This window comes from Eschrichtius robustus, chromosome 11 (genome assembly GCF_028021215.1).
Source record: "Eschrichtius robustus isolate mEscRob2 chromosome 11, mEscRob2.pri, whole genome shotgun sequence".
NCBI classification, from domain to species: Eukaryota; Metazoa; Chordata; class Mammalia; order Artiodactyla; family Eschrichtiidae; genus Eschrichtius; species Eschrichtius robustus.
In genome coordinates, this window is record NC_090834.1 from 86327148 (window position 1) to 86348765 (window position 21618).

The following is a 21618-nucleotide window of genomic DNA, read 5'->3' on the forward strand; positions in this document are numbered from 1 at the left end:
TTTTATAGAGTTTGAAACACATATAGAATTAAAACATACACCAGTATCCAGTCAGAAAGTATATAAATGGAGTTTAGAAAGAGTTCCAAGGTCTTTGTATTGTCTGAGAAGTGGTAAAAACACTAATTTATATTAGATGTTGATAAGTCAAGAAAACATGTATAATCTCTAGAACAACCAGTAAAAGAATAGTAAAGAAAGTATAACTACCAAGATAATTGGGAGGAAGGGAATAAAGTAAGGGAAGAACTCAATAAATCCAAGAAAAGGCAAAAATAAAAGAGAAAACAGAATATAGAATAGATGGAACACATAGAAATCAAATAGTAATATGTTAGATTTAAATCCCAAAATATCAGTAGTTATGTTATAGGTAAATGCACTAAATACTTCAATTAAAAGACACAGATTGTTATACTGCAATAAAAAACCAATATGCTTTCAATATAAAGATAAAATTTGAAAATTAAAGGATACAATAATATATCAAGCAAACACTGACCAAAAAACTGGGGTCATTATATTTAATTTGAGACAAAACCAAAATAAACTTTAAGTTAAGAAAAAGAAGGAATTACGAGGGATAAAGAGGAACATTCCATAATAACATAAGGTTTAATTCATCAAAAAGATATAACAATTCTAAAATTCCATGCACTTAATAAATACCCTCAAATTATAGAAAGTAAAAATTCATAAAACTAATAGAAAGAGAAATAGACAAATCCACAATCATAGTAGGAGACTTTAACCATATTTCTCTAAAATATCAGTAAGTACATCCAAGAATTGAAAACGCATTTATCAAACTTGACCTAATAGATAGAACACTGTGCCCCCAAATTGCAGAATACATATTCTTTGTAAATACATATGGATCACTTATAAAAACGGTCCAAATATTGGGTAGTCCATAAAGCAAATCTCAACAAATGTCAGAGCTGAAATCATACCAAAAATGTTCTTCAACCACAGTGAAATTAATCTAGAAGTCAATAATACACATACCAACCAGAAATGTTTCATATATTTGGACATTAAGAAATATACTTCCAAAATTCATGGATCAAAAATTATAACAAAATGGAAAAGATAACAAAAATATAACATTAAAATTGGTGGAATGAAGCTAAAGCCATGCTTAGAGGTAAATTTATATCCTTAAAAGTATATATCAGAAAAGAAGAAAGGCTGAAAACCATCAGTGAAAATAGGCCTTGCAGAGGGTAGGATTTTAGGTAGGAAAAATGAGATAAGGGCATTTTGGTCAAGCAAACCAGCATGAGCCAAATACATTCATCCTGGGCCTGGATAAATACAAGGGAGGTTCTGTGACAAGAAAACAGTGCGGTGCATCTGACAGTTGATGCTCTGTAGGGAGCTTAACTTAGTAGGGAACTGGTAAAGGCTGAAGAATTGTGAGTCTGTGAGTGAGATGTTCAGTCATACTTCAAAAGCATATCACCAGGGAGGAGTGTTCAGGCTGAACTACTTTCTCCCTATAATATACTCATCACTGTCCCTTTATTGTAGTCATTTGTTTAATATCTCTCTTCTCTGTTAGACTCTGTAGGGGAAGTTCTGTGAGGTGAGAAAGTGTACCTGTATTTTCAGTATTGTATGCCCCGTGCCTAGGATAGTGCTTGGAATATAGTAAATGCTCAATAAGTATCTGTACATTAATAAAGGATGAAAGAAAAGAGTGATGTAGAAATCAGTTAGAAAAACCATTGTAATAGGCTCAGTTTTGGACTGACACATGTGTAGGTCCTAGGGCTATGGTCATCCAGCAGACAGTGAGGGTCTTAAAATGTATATATGAATGCTCAGACTAGCTCCCTCTCTCTTTACTTATTTCCATTAATCACACTACTTCATTCATGCATTCATTCAGTCATCCATTCAACAACGTTTTATTGATTATCTACTATGTACCAGATATGTTCTGGCTCTGGAGGTATAGATGTGAATAAAAAAAAGTTCCTGCTGAAATGGAGTTTACATTCTAATGGGACAACTCAGACAGTAAATAAATATGTATAGGGCAGGCAGTAAAAATGCCTTGAAGAAAAATAAAGCAGGGAAAGAGAGTGACAGAGTGTAAGCATGCTTGGCAAGTCTGAAAGAAGCCAGGCTGGCTGGAGCAGAGGAAGGGAGGGGAGAATGGTGTTCAGGGAGATGCCATGGGCCTTGTGAAGTAGGACCATGTAGCATATAGTAAAGACTTTGCTCTCCTCTAAAGGAAATAAAAAGCCATTGGCCTATTTGGTGCTGAGGACTCCCATGATATGACTTATTAATATGAAGGTGTCCCTCTGGCCATTACGTGGAGAATGGATTGTAGGGGGACAAGGGTAGAAGGAGACAGACAAGTTAGGAAGCTAACCTATGGGTTACTTTGACTGCTTGAACTCTGTTCTCATCCAATTCCATATACTTTAAGCTAATAATACCTCCACCACCCATCTCCTCCTTGACCATCCACATTACTCAAATTTAGAACTTTGTTACCTACTAGTTTCACTATGATAATACTAGACACATTCTAGTTTGGGGGCTATGAGTTTGAAGAATGTAGGAGCAGAGTTTCCTATTCATACTTTGAATAGCTTTATAGACAATATTGAATAAAACAAGAAGATAAGTAGAACATTTTTTTAACTGGAAATTAAGCAGCATAATTGAAGGTTTGCGTACCTCACGGCAGTGAGAACAAAAATTAATCATAAAATGCTTATTTGAAAGCCTTTGATAATTTCTGAATTAATACACATTTATGGATATAAACCTAATCCTTTGGAATGCTTGATTTTGACTTTGTTTCAAAAAAAGCAGGTGCAATTAGATTATTTGTTCACTTTAATTCACAGAGAACATGTGGGAATTAATTTTTACATATACCAAAATGCAAACAGGTAACAGTATCAGTCAAAATCAGGCTATTAACTTTTCTAATTAAAAAAAAAGTATTATAAGCATACCTCTGCATCTCTGGAACACACAATAATTTCATGTTCTCAAATGCAACACCATACTCTTATATATAGTATAAAAGAGCTAAAGGCTAATGCTTAAAGCTGAGCATTTCAACAGTGAGGAACAGTAATATAACCTAATATGAGATTTTATTCCTGGGAAGCTTAGCTGGATTTAGTGAATATCAAAGGCAATTACTATATTTACATTTGCCTTTATTGGTAAGAGTTCTAGAAATAAGAATTTGAGTGTGGCAATTTAAACAGTCCCCTTTCCTTAAAAAGACAGAGTTTGCTATTATCAAAAGCGATTCGTGCATTCACTGTCTCTACAAAAATTGTGTTGATATGTGATAAACAACATTAGAAGAATGTTCTAATCAAATAAGATGGTTACAGATTACCATCAACTATATGCAAAGCTACACAAATGATTTAATAGAGTAATAAATCGTATGCTATTGACTACTCAAGAAAATCAGAATATGACTTTCAATTTTTAATTATTTTTACAAATTATAATTACATAGACATGATCATTATTTGTCTGCTTAAAGAATTTCTCATTACTATTAATTTACCTTTCTCTGAAAAGCAGAAGACTAGTTCTGTTAGCTAGCACATCTCAAACCTGTTACTAAGAGGGAAAAACCCTGAATGCGGTAAAAAGCATGTCACTCCTTTCAAGCTTTATTTCTTCTATTCTATCAAGGGAAAAAAAAGCCTTAAAAAAACTGACCAATGCAGTATAGTATGGATTTATATTCTATTGCAAGGGTAAATATAATAAAGTGAGTACCAAATGCTCAGGGTTTATTCCATGCCGATTGCAGCCAGACTTAATTATAGTAGAAGGATGGATTTTATAGCAGTTGTAAAAATGTAGATAGGCTTTAAAACTGATTCAGGAATAACATTTTATAGATGAAGCTTTGATTTTAATTTAAACAATTCTCTTAGGGTATAATAAACATTATTCAGAATGTTCTGCTTTCGTTATGATTGAGATAGTAGTGATACTTTAGGAAACCCTGGGACAGAAACACCTGTTTCTTATCAAATTACTTTTCCTAATGATTATAATAATTTTATGCACTAGATTAACTTTAAAATGTAAATATTACAATATTTTAAAGTTTAAATTATTAGAAACATCTTAAAAGTAGCAGTGGAATATGTGCACCAATTATGGCATATTCTTACCTATTTTAGTCTAAGTATTCCTATAAAGCATCTACATTAAAAATGCTTTTCATAACATATGTTGATTTTTGTCCTATTGCAAACATAATATTCAATTATTAAAACTTTAAAAATAAACAATAAATAAACATTTTAAACTCAATAACAACTGTTAATGTTTTGATATATTTCCTTCAGGTGACCTGCCCATCTGGTTAATTATCTGTTTTTCTTTACCTTTTTCTATATAAAGCTACAAAACTACTAAACATATTTTATTACTTGCTTTTTTATTAGTATCAAAACTCATGAGACATTAAAGTACATTTTTAATGAAAAAAATCAAAGAACTTTTAAATATATGTTCTCTTTGGAAAGAGTGAAGTACATGCCAAGTTGAGTCATGAAGAGAAATGTCAATATGATCCGTGGCAGCTGCTTGCTTCCCTGGGAAGGAAGGGGCCGGTTAGGAGTACAGTAGCTAGCAAACCCCTCAGCGCTCGACAAAGTCACTAGTGGGAAAAGAACAAAGGCCTTTCCAATGCAACTAACACAGATGTGCCCAAAGGCAAACTGTCAGAAACAGTTAAGATGACAGCTACTCACAGTTCATTATTTCCTTCTTACAGGTCACTGGGTGACAAGCAGGGTCATTGTGCTTTGTCGGCTGTCCCAGTCCTTCCCCACCCCCTATTCAATTTAAATAAGGGTAAAGCGCTCCATCGGATAAACTAATGTAAACAAACACATTCCAGACACTTAAAGATGCCAGAATATGGCATTTATTTTTTTTCGGACCAAACTTAGATTTAAATGTACACACAACTCACTTTATCCAAGTAAGAAGAGAACCACATTTCTTCATCTCACTGATAGAGGAAGCAAAAACATTTTATGCAAACAAAAACTATAACCTATCATGTGCTAAGAATCCTACATGAAAGACCTAACACATTAAAAGATTTTCCTTTCTCCTCAATGGAAAAAAGAATTTCTCCACATTAAAAACAAAAAAAAGATAAACAATTAGATGCTTTCTACAAGTGTTTGAAATATATTAAATGAAATGATTCTGCAGATGACCTGGTTTGTGGTGATTGTTGTAGGTTTTTTTAAGGATATAATTCAAAATAATACACCAATCAAAATGGCAATAGCTTAATCAAATCTTTTATGATGTAATACACATAAAATTTTAGTAATGACTTAATATGGCTACTCAATATGATGACATTCTGTTATGAAATTAATACAATAAAAACTACTAGGAACGAGGACTAAAACAGTGGTTAAGAGCATTGTCTATAGATGCAAGTGGATATGGGTTCAAATCCCATCTCCCCTACTAACTAGCTGTATGACTGGACACATCTTGAAACCACTCTGAGCCTCAGTGGCTACATCTTTATGGATTATAAGAGCATCTCCACCATCAGGTTATCATGACAATAAGTAAATCGATCTATCACATCATTACAAGAATAAGTAAGTACTTAGAATAGCAGTTGGCATATGGTAAGTATTCAACAAATGACAGCTATTACCTGTCACCAAATTTAGTATATACAAAGCTGAACTGAACCACCATTCAAGGTGTGAAATACCTTGGTTAATCATGACAACTTATATTCATATTATTAGAAAGAGGATTTTAAAAATCTCAAATCCAATCAAGTGCAAGCCTCTAAATCAGTAAATCTAGACTACTGAATTCACTAAGAAATCAGGGGTTCACAGTCTCCCTTAATATTTTCTACCTCTTTAGTCATCACTGAAAGCTGCATATATTGATTTATATTTTATCATTCCCTTTCTAAACTGTTCCACCTTATTTAAAGATTCCTTTCTAAGATATCCAGTCAAAATAATAGGCCCCATTTGAAAGGCTAAAGATCTGGAATAATCATTAAGACAAGAACATGAATGGTCAGGCAGAACAATATAGAGGCGAAGAATAACACTTAAGGTGCAGATAGGCCTGCCTTAAATTACTAGCTGGAAGGCCTTAGCCAAGTAACTTAATCTCTCTGTGCCTAAATTTCCATTACAGTATGTAAAACAGAGATTAATACCTCTGTTTTACATACTGTAATGGGAGCAGGACACTATGGGGCCTTCCTGTGACAGACCTCTCCCCCCACATCCTCTTGCTTCAGTTCTTCTCTGAAGTACCTAGATAATAGTATCTGATGCACATTTCCTGAGTTGTTTTTTGTTTTGCAGATGCTAAAACCCCCACCAAATGGAAGAAATTAACTTCCTGATGACCATGAGCATGTAGCTCCCAGACCTACTGAAGCCTGAGGATTGATAATACGACACAGCCCTGTTACCTCACCATCAACCAATCAGAGAACTGTGCACAAGCTGATCACATATCCTGCAACTCCCCTCCCTCACCTGGCCTTTAAAAATGTTTTCCTGAAACCCACTGGGTGTTTTGAGCACTATCTGCCCTGGACTCCTTGCTTGGTGCCCTGCAATAAATACTGCATTTTCCTTCACCACAACCTGGTGTCAGTAGGTTGGCTTTACTGCATGCAGGCAAGTGGACCCAGTTTCTCACAGGTTAGTGGAAAATAATGCACATAAAGCACTTAAGCAAAGTCAGTATACGTTATTAATAATCAAATGTTATCTTTCCTTTTCACTTGTTACCTGCCAGTAGCTACCTATCTCTGTGTCTTTCCCCAAATTTGGCTACTTCTGATTCTCTACTTCCTTGGCTACTTCTAAAGAAGTACATACATTTATATCTTCATATCTTTTTATTCAATTATATATTCTTTTTTTCAGACTATATGCTCATTAATGTTTTCCCTGGTATTCTAAAATTCTATTTCTTTTTCCAGTTTTCACAACTCATATCATTTCACATTATTTCTTTATTTCTTGCAGTGATTTTATTCTTTATTTCATAAAATCATCATTAATAAAAGCAAGACAATGTGAAGCCCTCTTTTAAAGCTGTGATAATATAATGCACTGATTCTCTTATATTTGGAAAGCACACAAACCTAACAAGACAACCTAAGGTTCAAAGTAGTCAATATGTCAAGTTCGGTACCATGTTCTAATTTTGTCCAACAACTTCTTCCAAAATGGGAGGAAAGTAATTGCTCTAAGTACTAACTCTTTACTCAAAATAACTTTGTTAAGGAACAGAAAGAGAAGAAGAGAAACTGAAATTACACCTACTGTGGTAAATTGTGTGGGTGGAGAGAACGCAGATAAATCCCTGTGGCTTTAAGAGAAAAAAAGAAGGCTGGAAAAGTTGCTGTAGCCTGAGACACAAACCCTGAGGAACCCTCACTAAGAAAAGGGCCCTGGTAAATTTCTTATTAAATAAAATCCAAAATATATTTACCAGTCAATTTCTATTGACTAAAAATCACAAATCAATACAACCCCCATTAACAACTCTTTTCTACCCCTACTTGTTTTCAGAACGTTTTCACAACTCTACCTATTGAGTGCTTACTACATTCCTGAAATTTAAAGACATTTAATTCTAACAACTCAAACAGTATTGTGGTATGTTAACTGATATTAACAGCTTTGTTTGTCTTGGGTTTTTTTGGCCTCACATTTCCTAATACTATATTCTTTTCTCCAAAGTTCCATCATCAGATTACACTGCTTCAGGGAAGATAACAGAATACATTAGAAAAATCTCTAAACTACCCAAAGCCCTCAACCCTCAAAAAAATAGATAAATAAATAAAAATTAAAATTAAAAAAATTCCAATACCGTATGCTAACACATATAAATGGAATATAAAAAAAAAAAGGTTCTAAAGAACCTAGGGGCAGGACAGGAATAAAGACGCAGACCTAGAGAATGGACTTAAGGACACGGGGAGGGGGGAGGGTAAGCTGGGACGAAGTGAGAGAGTGGTATAGACATACATATACTGCCAAATGTAAAACAGATAGCTAGTGGGAAGCAGCCGCATAGCACAGGGTGATCAGCTTGGTGCTTTGTGACCACCTAGAGGGGTGGGATAGGGAGGGTGGGAGGGAGACGCAAGAGGGAGGAGATATGGGGATCTATGTATACGTATAGCTGATTCACTTTGTTATAAAGCAGAAACTAACACACCATTGTAAAGCAATTATACTCCAATAAAGATATTAAAAAAAAAGAAGCCCTACCAAGGGGACCGCCAGCCTCTGCTCTTCTCCGAGCTTGCCCTGCGTCCACGACACTCAGTGGGGAGGGCAGGGTGCCGGCCTGGGGCTCTGAGAGGCCCTGTCCAGCCCAGTGAGTGTAGGGGAAGGGGATGACACATCACAGGACACCTGCCCTCAGAAGGACTTTCCTCCTGAATCATTTCACTTGCAAAACACAGGCAAATGTCCAACTCCCACCCTCTAGGCCTGGACTTTGGCCCAGGTCCCTGGAATGGGAGTGCCACCTGAGGGCAGAGTTGGCTGCATCCTTCCAGGTACAGAGGAGCACACACCCCGTGGCCAACCGCCACTGCTCCGCCACCCAAAAAAAAAAAAGAAAAAAAAAAAATTCCAGTCTGGGCAAGTCATAGGGATGTAAATGAATTATCACTGGGGTTCCTGCACAGTGACCCACCAGCGCCAGCATGCGACAAACACAAAAGCCCCATATAGATTTCAGAAATTTGAGAGCAGGAGGAAGCTGTACCTCCTTGAACAGAACCCTGGAAAACGACAAGCCCCCAGCATTCTCTCAAGAAGGAGAGGGTACAAATGGCTGCCGAGTGAGCCTAGAGAGATAGGTCAACAATGACCTCATGAAACCGTATTTGAGTTCCTCAGCTACCCCAGTGTTTTACATGAAAACTTCAAAGATTGCTCCCAAGGGACTTATATTCTAGTGACCTGGCCTGGCTGCATAGCTGCGGCCTTGTGATTGTGTTGCGGAGCATCAGAGAGTTGAGAACCTTATGTACGACTGGAAAACAAGTATTGGGGGGGTGGAAGATTGGAACTCTGGTTTTCATACAGGTCCAGGACACCCCCATACTATAATACAGTAAGATACTAAATTTGTTGTTTTGTTTCTGCCCTATCTTACTCAAAACAACAAAATCGAAGGATTTAAGGGATAAATAATTTAGAGAGACAATAAATTGAAGAGTCACTTTTGTTATTAGGGAAAAAATATTCCCCTCCTATCAAAATCTGAAGCAGGAATATGTAATTTAAGAATATAAGATAGCTTTTAATTGAAATAAAAAGTTATATTGTATACTTTAAACTTACACAATGTTATATGCCAACTATATCTCAATAAAGATGAAAAAAACTTTTTAAAAAAGAAATTTAGAGCTTTTTTTCTCTTTTTTCATGCAATTGACATTTTTATGTACCATTAGAATATTTAAACTTAGGAATTATCTTGAACTTTACTGAGTATGATAAGAACTGTATTACTCCTTTAAGAGTACTTCAATCAATAATTAATTTCAAACAATTGTATATTAAAATTACAGTTTATAAAGTCACTTTGTGATTTACAACACCAAGCCCAACAAAATAATAATAAGAATAAACTTTAGTTTTCCAGTTAAATAAAGAGGATCAGAGAAATAATTTCCATTTTCCAACCAAGGATGATCTTCAGTTGGTTAGCAAAATCATTGATGTTAGTTTTATTCCAGTAATGTAACTATGTCAATTTGTTAAATTATCACTACTTAAGACCATCTACTGTGCACGTATCCCCAGGTCTAAACATAATATTCTCCTTGTGGAACATAGAAAGGATTGTCCATGAGTGTGCCCTTCTTTAAGACCTTTTGGTATTCTCACAATTAGATATATGCTCAGTACTACCTTACCCTAATTATGTTATTCCAGAATATTTTAGTGAGATCCCAAGATAGCAACCCTTCCTAAGTATACTTATAAACAATACTGTACATCAATCTTTAATGAAATACACATAAATGTCACCTCTCTTCATCAAATGTGACCTGAAAACTACTGTGCTTGAAAGCCAAAGGGCTTTTGAGATATTTCAATAATCTTCAAGAAATCAATCTTACGTGAAACTGAAGGAAAACATCGAATGTCATTGAGCAATAAAGCTCCATTCTGTCAGTGCCCTACCTCTGAGCAGAAGCCTTAGGATGTTTCTCTTCCAGTTTCTTCACCAGTGCCACTGTCAGCTCCCCTGTCTCCCCAAGAGAACCTTCTGGCATTAAGTGGGTCTCTGAAGGCTCTGGCAGCTGCTTGAGACCAGGGATACTGGCACTTTTTTGCAGAACCTAAAAAATGAAATAAAGGAATAATGTAGCTAATTTTCATTGAGTGGAAATATCTAAACTATATATGCCAAAAATTTAACATCGCACTTTTCATGGTTCCTTCAGCCTTCTTCATCCAGCACATAAACCATTGGTATGTGGTCAGAACAAAAGAAGGCAGTCCTAAGAAAAGCTAATGTGTCACCACCTATTTAATAAAATAATGTTTATATAAATATACATATAGATGTTTATATAAATATAAATGTGCAAATAGATGTTTATATAACGTGTATTAAATATCAATAACCTTAATTTGTGAATTCGTTTTTGCCTCCTGAAAACAACCCAAACATTTTTTCTCTTTTCAAAATACATCGTAGAGATCTATTTCTGTCTTGCCTCTGGCTCACTACACTGACCTCTTCTGCTAAGCTGCTGCCATGTTCCTGATGAGCTGTGGTCCAGGCACCATGGAGAAGGTGATACTCTGTCTGGGTCACATCTTGTGCATTTAGCTCCTCTAGGTAGGTCAGAACAAACTGAGGATAAGCCTGCAGGAAAGGAAAAAAAAAAACTGAAAGTAGTACCAGCCTTATAAGCAACAGCAAAAAATCTATACAACTGGAATGATGGGAGGATAAATTAGATTAATAGGAAAAAGGTCTGGCTAATGAGCTTTGTACTTTATTGTCAATTTCAGATCAAAATCAAGCCAAATAACTTTCATAGGAAGATTTCTAATTTGTTGTTTGATCTGCTCAAGTTTAACTAGGTTGCTAAATATTCAAGCCATCTTATATACTGATAACAATGTCTAACATTTATTGAGTTATTTCCACATAAAAGGTATTACTGTAAACACATTATGTACATGTAACGTGCAGTTGCTCTATTTTTTGGGAATATTCAATTCTGCCACAGAAGACAAGAAAACAAATAGGATGAATGAGATTCATTAGCTGCATTAAGCATAGATAAGTAAGTTAGTAACCTGAGAAGTGTCAGACAGAAAGCTATTAGAGCATATGTCTATGAACATAGATAGAAAGGGGTAGAAAGACAAAATAGTCATGACTTACCAAATAACAAGCAAAACAACAAATATTTATGATACACTACATATAAATTAAGCACATGAGACACAATAATCATGAGATCTTTAACTGGCCACCCATTGCTGACTCTCATTTTGGATCCTCTGCTGGATAAAATCCACAGCTGCCCATAGGCTACCTGGGGAGCACAGCTTTGGCCAAGTGTACTTGCAACCAACTCTGTCCTGGAGCAAGTGTGCATCATTGCTTCACACACATTTCATCTGTTAGACCCTCTTGCTCGAATTTCCACTCTGGTCCTTGTAACCATATCAGCAGCAGGGAAGGGTGATGCAACACAGAAAGGATATGCCGATACTGCAGAGATTCAGGTAATGTGGCCATTCAACCCATTGCACTTTAAGCATGTTAACCTAACCCATCTCTCTTCCCATACATTTTATTTTGTGTTTTAAATTGATTTAATAAATCGTGATCTGAATATTTTAATTTGGTCTGTGCACCTTTTTGTTCCATGAACTCAAGGATAGCCTATCTAGGAGGATACTTGGAGTTTACCATTGCATCAAAGTAATTTCCCACGTAACAACATATTTACATTTTAATCCTTAAAACAGCCCTTTGAAATAGGTATGACTATTGTTCCCATTTTAAAGACGAGGAAACAAACACAGGGAGGTTAAAGCAACTTGCCCCTCCAGCTTGTTTACTAGTTAATCCTAGATATGCTGCCTCAAGTATTATATAAACTTCTTTTTTAAAGTGTGGAACTAAAGTTTTAACAAAAAACATGGGGAGGTGTCCAGTGGATAATTAAAGAGCACTAAGGTTCTTATATTATTCTAGAAAAAGAGATATTAAATAACTTTAAACTTTGTTAGAAAATGTACAACTAAAGATGAATGTTCTAAAATTAGGTTGTGGTAATGGATGCAAAACCCTGTGAATATACTGAAAAATATTGAACGGCACACTTCAAATAGGTGAATTGTATGGTATGTTAATTACATTTCAATAAAGCTATTTTTTAATGTAAGAGATTCAATAAAAAAATAGAAATACACAGTATACCTTATGAACAAGTAGAGGAAAAAAAGAGGGAGGGGATTCAGAAAAAAGTCAGGAAGAAAGGTAAAAAATACAAATTAAAAGCACAGTAAGTAGAAATTTTTGTTGAATTAATCAATAAATGACTAACAGAATTTTACTATGCATTCCCTTTGACTTAACAAACATACACATACATACATTGTTCATTGCAGCATGGTTCTTACTTGTCTAAATGTGTATCATCAGGGAAACTTTAAGAGATAAAGTAGATGTGGATGTCAATATGGAGAGATGGCCACAACATGTTACTGAATGGAACAGATAGGTCACAAAGTTTTACATATAATATATATAATTTACTTATACACATATACATATACATACATAATTAGATTTAATATATATGATTACATATAATATATATAATTAATCAGAAACAATTAATGATAATCTTTGAGGAACAGGTTAAAGAGGTACTTTTGCTTATTCAGTTCTGAATTATTGGAGGGTTTTTTCATAACTAACATATACTACTTATATTACTTAAGCAGAAACCCTACTATACATAGAAATATATGTATAATTTCTGAGAATATACTCAAAAGCCTGCTATTAGTGAATAACTCTGAGAAATAGGATTAAAGTTTGCGAGAAAGAGACTTTACTTCTAATTAGTACATTTTTTCAAATATTAATTTCTATATGTGCATTTATTCTTCTATTAAAAAATACTTTTTAAAAAGGCCCAATTTAAAATAGTGTCTTCACTGAATATACTAGTCAGATAATCTTGGAAAGAGATTTTTGAATCACTAAGCTAACCCAAAAACATTACAAAAAGAAGTTTTATTTAAAAAAATTAGGATTCTTATTTTACCTTGAAGCCTGTCACATCTATTTCATTATATTATTTTCTCTTGTGTCAGTTCTTATTGTCTTAGAAATATCTAAGACAATTCAGCTGAAGTGAATATGATCGGCAAAAGGAAATAGATTATTTTACATTGGTCCTACTACTGTAGGACTACTGTACAAAGTCAAAATTCAGCAACAAAGATCACAGTATTTTCAATATGAGAGGGAACATGAGTAGTAGGATATAATATTGAATATATTCCAATCCCTTATATTGTGATGGTAGTTTCATGTTTCCCATCCTCTAATAGAGGTAAAGACATTTTACATAAGTTTACTTTTGAGGTGTATTGCCCTCTTACTGGAAAGAATGTGTACCTAGAACATGGGGAAATTTAATATATATCCAATGAGATGGATAAAGAAGGGCCCAAAAGGTAGAGCCATGATGCGTCTAACATCCTGACAGACATAGCAGAAGTAGAGACCAAAAAAGAAAAAAAAAAAAAAAAACACTCATGGGCTTTGCTTCCTAGAGTTGACAGTCTAGCAAAGGTGGCAGACATACACAAGTAACATGATGCATTTGGAGACATTTATGAGTTGTTCTAGCATTTTCCCTTTGGAATCATTCTAAACCCTAGGTGATGACTATTCAAACATTTTGATACCATGGTTCTTTATTATTCTCTACTCCAAGACCAAGTTATCTTGCTCTCTAACTAGGTACCTACTAGTTCAATCATCAGGCCACCAGTATAAACAACTCCCTCCTCCCAAATCTGGAATTCTAATCTTGTCTTCTAGGAAGTCAACAGCCTAATCTTTTGACTTTTCCTCCCTTCTAGTGCATCTGCACATCACCCTAACTTGACCTTTAATGTATTAACCCTCATTATTTTCCAAGTCCATCAGCCCTTTGGGCTTCATTGCATTCTTCTCATTCTAATCCACTTTTTACCACCTCAAGATAAACTGCAATAAAATACATCTTTGATTACATCATTCCCACTTCAAAAATTTTAAATAGTACCCCCAGTACATATTGATTAACATCCTGCAGTCCTATTCTTGTTTCAAATTCCAGCTGTGCTATTTATCAGCTTTAGGATTGTAAATTCCAATTCCTTGAGGGAGAAGTGTCCTATTGAAGACTGAGTAAGAACTGGCTCAGAATTTCACACTGACCAAAATTCACCCTCAGGATACAATGGCAAGTCTCTAGCTGCTAAAAAGGATCCCATTCATTTATGAGATTTTTTTTAAGCTAATAGGGTTGGGGAATCATCTTTATCACTCCCAAGATATTCCCTCCATGTACATAAGAAAGGCCACAAATTTGACCTAACTTGGGGCTCCACAGGAATATTTATGTCCTCATTGGAAATATAGCGGTGGGTCAGCAGACTGTCACCTGGAATGCTTTATTTATTTTTTTTAAAATTTTTATTGGAGTACAGTTGATTTACAATGTTGTGTTAGTTTCTGCTGTACAGCAAAGTGAATCAGTTATACATATACATATATCCACTCATTTAGATTCTTTTCCCTTATAGGTCATTACAGAGTATTGAGTAGAGTTCCCTGTGCTATACAGTAGGCCCTTATTAGTTATCTATTTTATATAGAGTAGTGTGCATATGTCAATCCCAATCTCCCAATTTATCCATCCCCTCCCTCCCCCAGTAACCATAAGTTTGTTTTCTACATCTGTGACTCTATTTCTGTTTTGTAAATAAGTTCATTTGTACCTTTTTTAGATTCCACATATAAGCGGCATCATATGATATTTGTCTTTCTCTGTCTGACTTACTTCACTTAGTATGGTAATCTCTAGGTCCATCCATGTTGCTGCAAATGGCATTATTTTCATTCTTTTTATGGCTGAGTAATATTCCATTGTATATATGTACCACATCTTCTTTACACCTGGAATGTTTTAAATGCTATCTCCTCTTGGTCAGCACATGATCAGGCATAGTTTTTTAAAGTGTTTCTCTTTTTTTTCCTCATTATAAATGCTTTTTATGGAAAACAGAAAATATAGAAAAACTCAAAGAAAATAATTATCCATTCTCCTACCACCTGTCCTATGTATAAACTTCCAGTTTTGTTTTCCACACACACACTCATATTTGATACAATATAAATAAATAAATAAAATTGTTTTCTTACCTGATTTTTCTCAAATCACAACATTACCATTTTCCTCTATCATAAATTATTCTCCATTATTTGTAATGCCAATATATTTTCCGTAATAAAGACATACCATAATATATTTATACAGTCTCATTGTTGGTTACTTAACCTGTTTTCAATTTTCACTATTATAAACAATGCTGTAATGAACATCCTGAAAGATACACTACAGTATACACCACTGATTGATTCCTTGGGTTAAGTTGCTGTAAGTGGAATTTCTGAGTCAAAAGAAATAAGTATTTTTTACAGATTTTGATAAATATTGCCAAACTGACCCTTAGAAATATTGTACCAGTCTCCTAGATTGCCCTCACTGTTCCTTGCCTCCTGGTATTCATACCCTTGTGTAGTCCCCTCCCACATTATACCAGGATAGGCCTATGTGACCAAAGAAGATGGCAGAAGTGGTATTAGGTTACTTCTGACATTAGGTTATGAGAAAAAGTACAGCTTCCATTTCGTTCTCTTCCTCTCTTGCTCTCTTGGATCACTAGCTGATGTTGTAAACAGCACTACAGAGAAGCCATGTGCCAAGGAACTGAAGCCTCTGGACAACCTAAGTGTGCTTAGAAGCAGATTTTCCAGCCTAGTCAAGCCTCAGATAACTGTAGCCTCCATTGACACCTTGACTGCAGCCTCATGAGAGACTCTGAGTTAGAACTACCCAACTAAACCACTCCCAGATTCCACCACAGAAATCGTGAGATAATAAATGTTTGTTGTTTTAAGTTACTATGTTTGGAGGTAATTTGTTACACAGCAGTAGATAACTAATACCAATAAAATACCAAAAAAACCCAAAAAACAAATACAAAGAAAGGAATGAGTATGTTTGTTTTCTCACATCTTCATCAACATTGGATATTCCTAGTTTTATATCTCCCCATAATTAATAGGGAGAAAATACTATCCATTGCTTACGTTTATTTAATTCCTAGTGAAGCTGAACTTTATTTGGTTTGGCCCTTTTAATTTTTCTTCTGTCATGTATTTCCTTTTCATGTCTTTTGCTCATTTTTCTATTGACATGTTTATCCTTTCCTATTGCTATATCAGGCCTATTATATATTAAGAGTATTATCCCATTCTCTGACATTTATATTGCAAAGATTTTTCCCTGTTTGTCATATTTTCCTATTCACTTTTGCTAATGCTATTTTAGATTTAGAAGGTTTTAAATTTTTTATGTACTCAAAGCCATTAGTCTTTTCCTTTATGGATTCTATCCTTGTTTGCATGCACATAAAGATGTCTACTCACCACTACTCTGGGTTAGAAGATTTAATTCATGGTTTCTTCTAGATATTTTTATGGTTCCATGTTTAAGTTTAAATCTTTAATTTAGCTGAAACTGGTGAATTGTATAAAAAAAGTAATCTAACTTTGTTTTTTGCAAATGAATAGAGAAATGGTTAACTTTAAAAATAAAACAAAAGAAAAATAGTATCCAAGTAAATACAATATAACAAAATGCAATATTGTATTTAAATTTGTTCATTATTATTATCATTAATAGTTACAAATGATCGTTTAGCCAGAACTGATATGCCAGTGTCTATCAATAGGCCAGAATCTGTGCCTGATACTTAAAATACTAGTATTATAGCTATATTTTGTAGACAAATAATGTAAAGCTTGGAAAGGTTAAATGACTTGCCTAAGGCCACACAGCAAATAAGTGGTGGAGCCAAGATTAGTTATTAACATCCTAACACAGTAATTCTGTCTTTTTTTAATGAATGGAATGAGCTCCATTTATGATCCAGCAGCAAATAATTATCAAATTATACTCCATTTTAGCCTTAACTAGATGGATATAGTTTTGGATGACTAAATTTAGATCTAATCAAAATTTCTAAACCTCTTAAAGAATGAAATGCCTCATTAATAGTTTTGCTCTTTGAATCTAGAAGAACTGTAACTTTAAAAAATCAGCAATCGTGTTTGTGAACAGAACATTAAAAATTTTAGAATCAAAAGTCTCAAAAATAATTTGTGCTTGAAACACAAAAGTATACATTATTTGCTAGCTCACAATAGAAGTGTTGTGAAAAATTAGAAAATTATAAGTTGCAAGAAAAGGAGAGGTAAAAAGGACAGCAGAGTAGAAGTGGATGTTTAGGTACCTGAATTTTGAGAGAGAAAAGAATACACTTAAACCTTGGTCCTGCTCTTCTATGTCTGTTGGTGGGAAGGGCAATACTTATATAAGACATAATTATGTTCTTGGGCAATAGGAGTCAGCTCTATTTAGGTATGTCTCAGAACGAAGTCCTCATGTGCAGGTACAGGCCAAGGAGATGCAGGGATATTTTGATAGTCTCAAAATTCCACTTTCTTTTTTTTTTTTTTTTTTTTTACCAAGATGTACAAGGTCCCTCTCCAACAACCTAGAACCTCACTTTGAGTGGGTAATGTAGTGGGGTCAGAAATGAGAGAAGGGGAAAGCTGGGATGAATCTCAGGATGAAGTTAAAGGTAATTATTAAAATGCTTTGACATTTGATGACTAGGTCAAAATGTCTGCTTAGGAACAGAGCTGAAAGTGCATAGTCCTGATCGAGTTAGTGAATGGGGTTGGGATTTTAACTACTCAGGGAAATGCTGTTATGATCATTTTTAAACTTAAATTGTATAAAACGCTCGAAACTGTTAAAATGATGAGGGTTGTCATGGAATAACAGCTCAACTTCTAGAACACTACAGAAATAAAGGTACCATGTTTATTAGTCAGGGTCTAATAAGGAGATAGAAACCATGTAGTATTTTGAACAGGAAAGTTTAATATAAATGATTAGTAACACAGGATTATAGTGACAGTAAACTGGTTAGTAAGAGTTAAACAAAACACTAAAGAATACATGAATAGCAGATATAGGGAGCCCAGTACTCCTAGGCCTGAGACAGAATGCCCAACGAAGAGGCCTGACCCAACGCTGAGATCCAGACCACATTGAGGGCAGAGCTGTGGCTCACTGGATGTTGAAGAGGTCCCTGAGGGAGTGCACCAGTAGGAGTCACTGTTAATGTGCCTTTGGAGCACCGGGGGAAGCCATCCACAGGGAGGTGCCTAGTTGACAACACTTCAATAAAAAGCCACTCACAAGGAATATGCTCAAGGAAACCATTCACAAGAAGGTGCCCACTGGCAGTACTCTGCTGTGAAGCTGCCCAAGGCAGGTGCCAGGCAATGAACGGTGGATCTGGCACTGTGAGGGAATAAATTGATAACTACCATGCTATGTGTTACAGGTTGAATGATGTCCCCTGCAAAAAGTACCTTGAAGTCCTAACCCTTGGTACTGTAAATGTGACCTAATTTGGAAATAAGGTGTCTGTAGATGTAATCAAATTAATATTAGGTCATTAGGATGAGCTCTAATCCAATATGATTGGTGTCCTTATTAGAACGGAGAAATTTGAACCCGGACACACACAGAGGACAATGCCATGTGAGGACTCAGACACGGAGGGAGGTGGCCATGTGAAGATGGAGGCAAAGACTGGAGTTATGTTGCCACAAATCAAGGAGTGTCTGGGTACCAGAAGGTGGAAGAGGCAAGGATCTTCCCATAGAGGATCTGGATGGAACACAGCACTGGGGAACACCTTGATTTCAGACTTCTGGCCTTCAGAACTGTGAGAGAAAAAATTCCTGTTGTTTTAAGCCAGCCGGTTTATGGTGCTTTTTATAGCAGCCCTGCAAAATTAATACACCATGTATTTTCAGTTTGATTCAACTGAGTAACTTAGCATTTCTGAAATCATCATGGTGGGATTCTGAGGCAAACACTAACAAATACCATGTGATTAGTCTAATTTTTGCCTCTCTTAAATTTTTTTTTTTTAATATCAGTTACTTTTAATTCAATGCAATTTAGGCACAAATGTATACATATTAAAACAGCCTTACAAAGAGTGACTCCACCTTGGCCAAACACAATCATTGTTGAAATAACTTGCACACTCAGGTATCATACAAGTACTTAAAAAAAACATTACTATTGCACATTATTAACTTTTTAAAAAGACATTTATTTATTTTTTAACATCTTTATTGGAGTATAGTTGCTTTACAATGGTGTGTTAGTTTCTGCTTTATAACAAAGTGAATCAGCTATACATATACATATATCCCCATATCTCTTTCCCTCTTGCATCTCCCTCCCTCCCACACTCCCTATCCCACCCCTCTAGGTGGTCACAAAGCACCGGGCTGATCTCCCTGTGCTATGTGGTTGCTTCCCACTAGCTATCTATTTTACATTTGGTAGTGTATATATGTCCATGCCACTCTCTCACTTCGTTCCAGCTTACCCATCCCCCTCCCTGTGTCCTCAAGTCCATTCTCTAGTAGGTCTGTGTCTTTATTCCCATCTTGCCACTAGGTTCTTCATGACCTTTTCTTTTTTTTTAGATTCCATATATATGTCTTAGCATACGGTATTTGTTTTTCTCTTTCTGACTTACTTCACTCTATATGACTCTAGGTCCATCTACCTCACTACAAATAACTCAATTTCATTTCTTTTTATGGCTGAGTAATATTCCATTGTATATATGTGCCAAATCTTCTTTATCGATTCATCTGTCAATGGACACCTAGGTTGCTTCCATGTCCTGGCTACTGTAAACAGAGCTGCAATGAACATTGTGGTACATGACTCTTTTTGAATTATGGTTTTCTCAGGGTATATGCCCAGTAATGGGATTGCTGGGTAGTATGGTAGTTCTATTTTTAGTTTTTTAAGGAACCTCCATACTGTTCTCCATAGTGGCTGTATCAATTTACATTCCCACCAACAGTGCAAGAGGGTTCCCTTTTCTCCACACCCTCTCCAGCATTTATTGTTTGTAGATTTTTTTGATGATGGCCATTCTGACTGGTGTGAGATGGTATCTCATTGTAGTTTTGATTTGCATTTCTCTAATGATTAATGATGTTGAGGATTCTTTCATGTGTTTGTTAGCAATCTGTATATCTTCTTTGGAGAAATGTCTATTTAGGTCTTCTGCCCATTTTTGGATTGGGTTGTTTTTTTTTAATATAGAGCTGTATGAGCTGCTTGTATATTCTGGAGATGAATCCTTTGTCAGTTGCTTTATTTGCAAGTATTTTCTCCCATTCTGAGGGCTGTCTTTTTATCTTATTTATGGTTTCCTTTGCTGTGCAAAGCTTTTAAGTTTCATTAGGTCCCATTTGTTTATTTTTATTTCCATTTCTCTAGGAGGTGGGCCAAAAAGGATCTTGCTGTGATTTATGTCATAGAGTGTTCTGCCTATGTTTTCCTCTAAGAGTTTGATAGTGTCTGGCCTTATATTTCGGCCTTTAATCCATTTTGAGTTTATTTTTGTGTATGGTCTTAGGAAGTGTTCTCACTTCATTCTTTTACATGTAGCTGTCCAGTTTTCCCAGCACACTGAAGAGGCTGTCTTTTCTCCATTGTATATTCTTGCCTCCTTTCTCAAAAACAAGGTGACCATATGTGCGTGGGTTTATCTCTGGGCTGTCTATCTTGTTCCATTGATCTATATTTCTGTTTTTGTGCCACTACCATACTGTCTTGATTACTGTAGCTTTGTAGTATAGTCTGAAGTCGGGGAGCCTGATTCCTCCAGCTCCATTTTTCTTTCTCAAGATTGCTTTGGCTATTCGGGGTCTTTTGTGTTTCCATACAAATTGTGAAATTTTTTGTTCTAATTCTGTGAAAAATGCCAGTGGTAGTTTGATAGGGATTGCATTGAATCTGTAGATTGCTTTGGGTAGTAGAGTCATTTTCACAATGTTGATTCTTCCAGTCCAAGAACATGGTATATCTCTCCATCTGTTTGTATCATCTTTAATTTCTTTCATCTGTGTCTTATAGTTTTCTGCATACAGGTCTTCTGTATCCTTAGGTAGGTTTATTCCTAGGAATTTTATTCTTTTTCTTGCAATGGTAAATGGGAGTGTTTCCTTAATTTCACTTTCAGATTTTTCATCATTAGTGTATAGGAATGCAAGAGATTTCTGTGCATTAATTTTGTATCCTGTCACTTTACCAAATTCATTGATTAGCTCTAGTAG

The 21618-nt window shown here is 35.2% G+C and overlaps 1 protein-coding gene across 5 annotated transcripts in view; it reads right to left on the reverse strand.

Moving 5' to 3' along the window:
* Positions 1–21618, reverse strand: part of DCDC1 (doublecortin domain containing 1) — a 476122-nt gene that overhangs the window by 172037 nt on the left and 282467 nt on the right. For all 5 annotated transcript variants that reach the window (XM_068555102.1, XM_068555097.1, XM_068555098.1 and 2 more), the window contains 2 exons: positions 10807–10938; positions 10248–10405 (listed from right to left, as the gene is read on the reverse strand). In XM_068555102.1, the coding sequence (XP_068411203.1) occupies positions 10248–10405; positions 10807–10938 (290 nt within the window). The remainder of the gene's footprint in view (positions 1–10247; positions 10406–10806; positions 10939–21618) is intronic.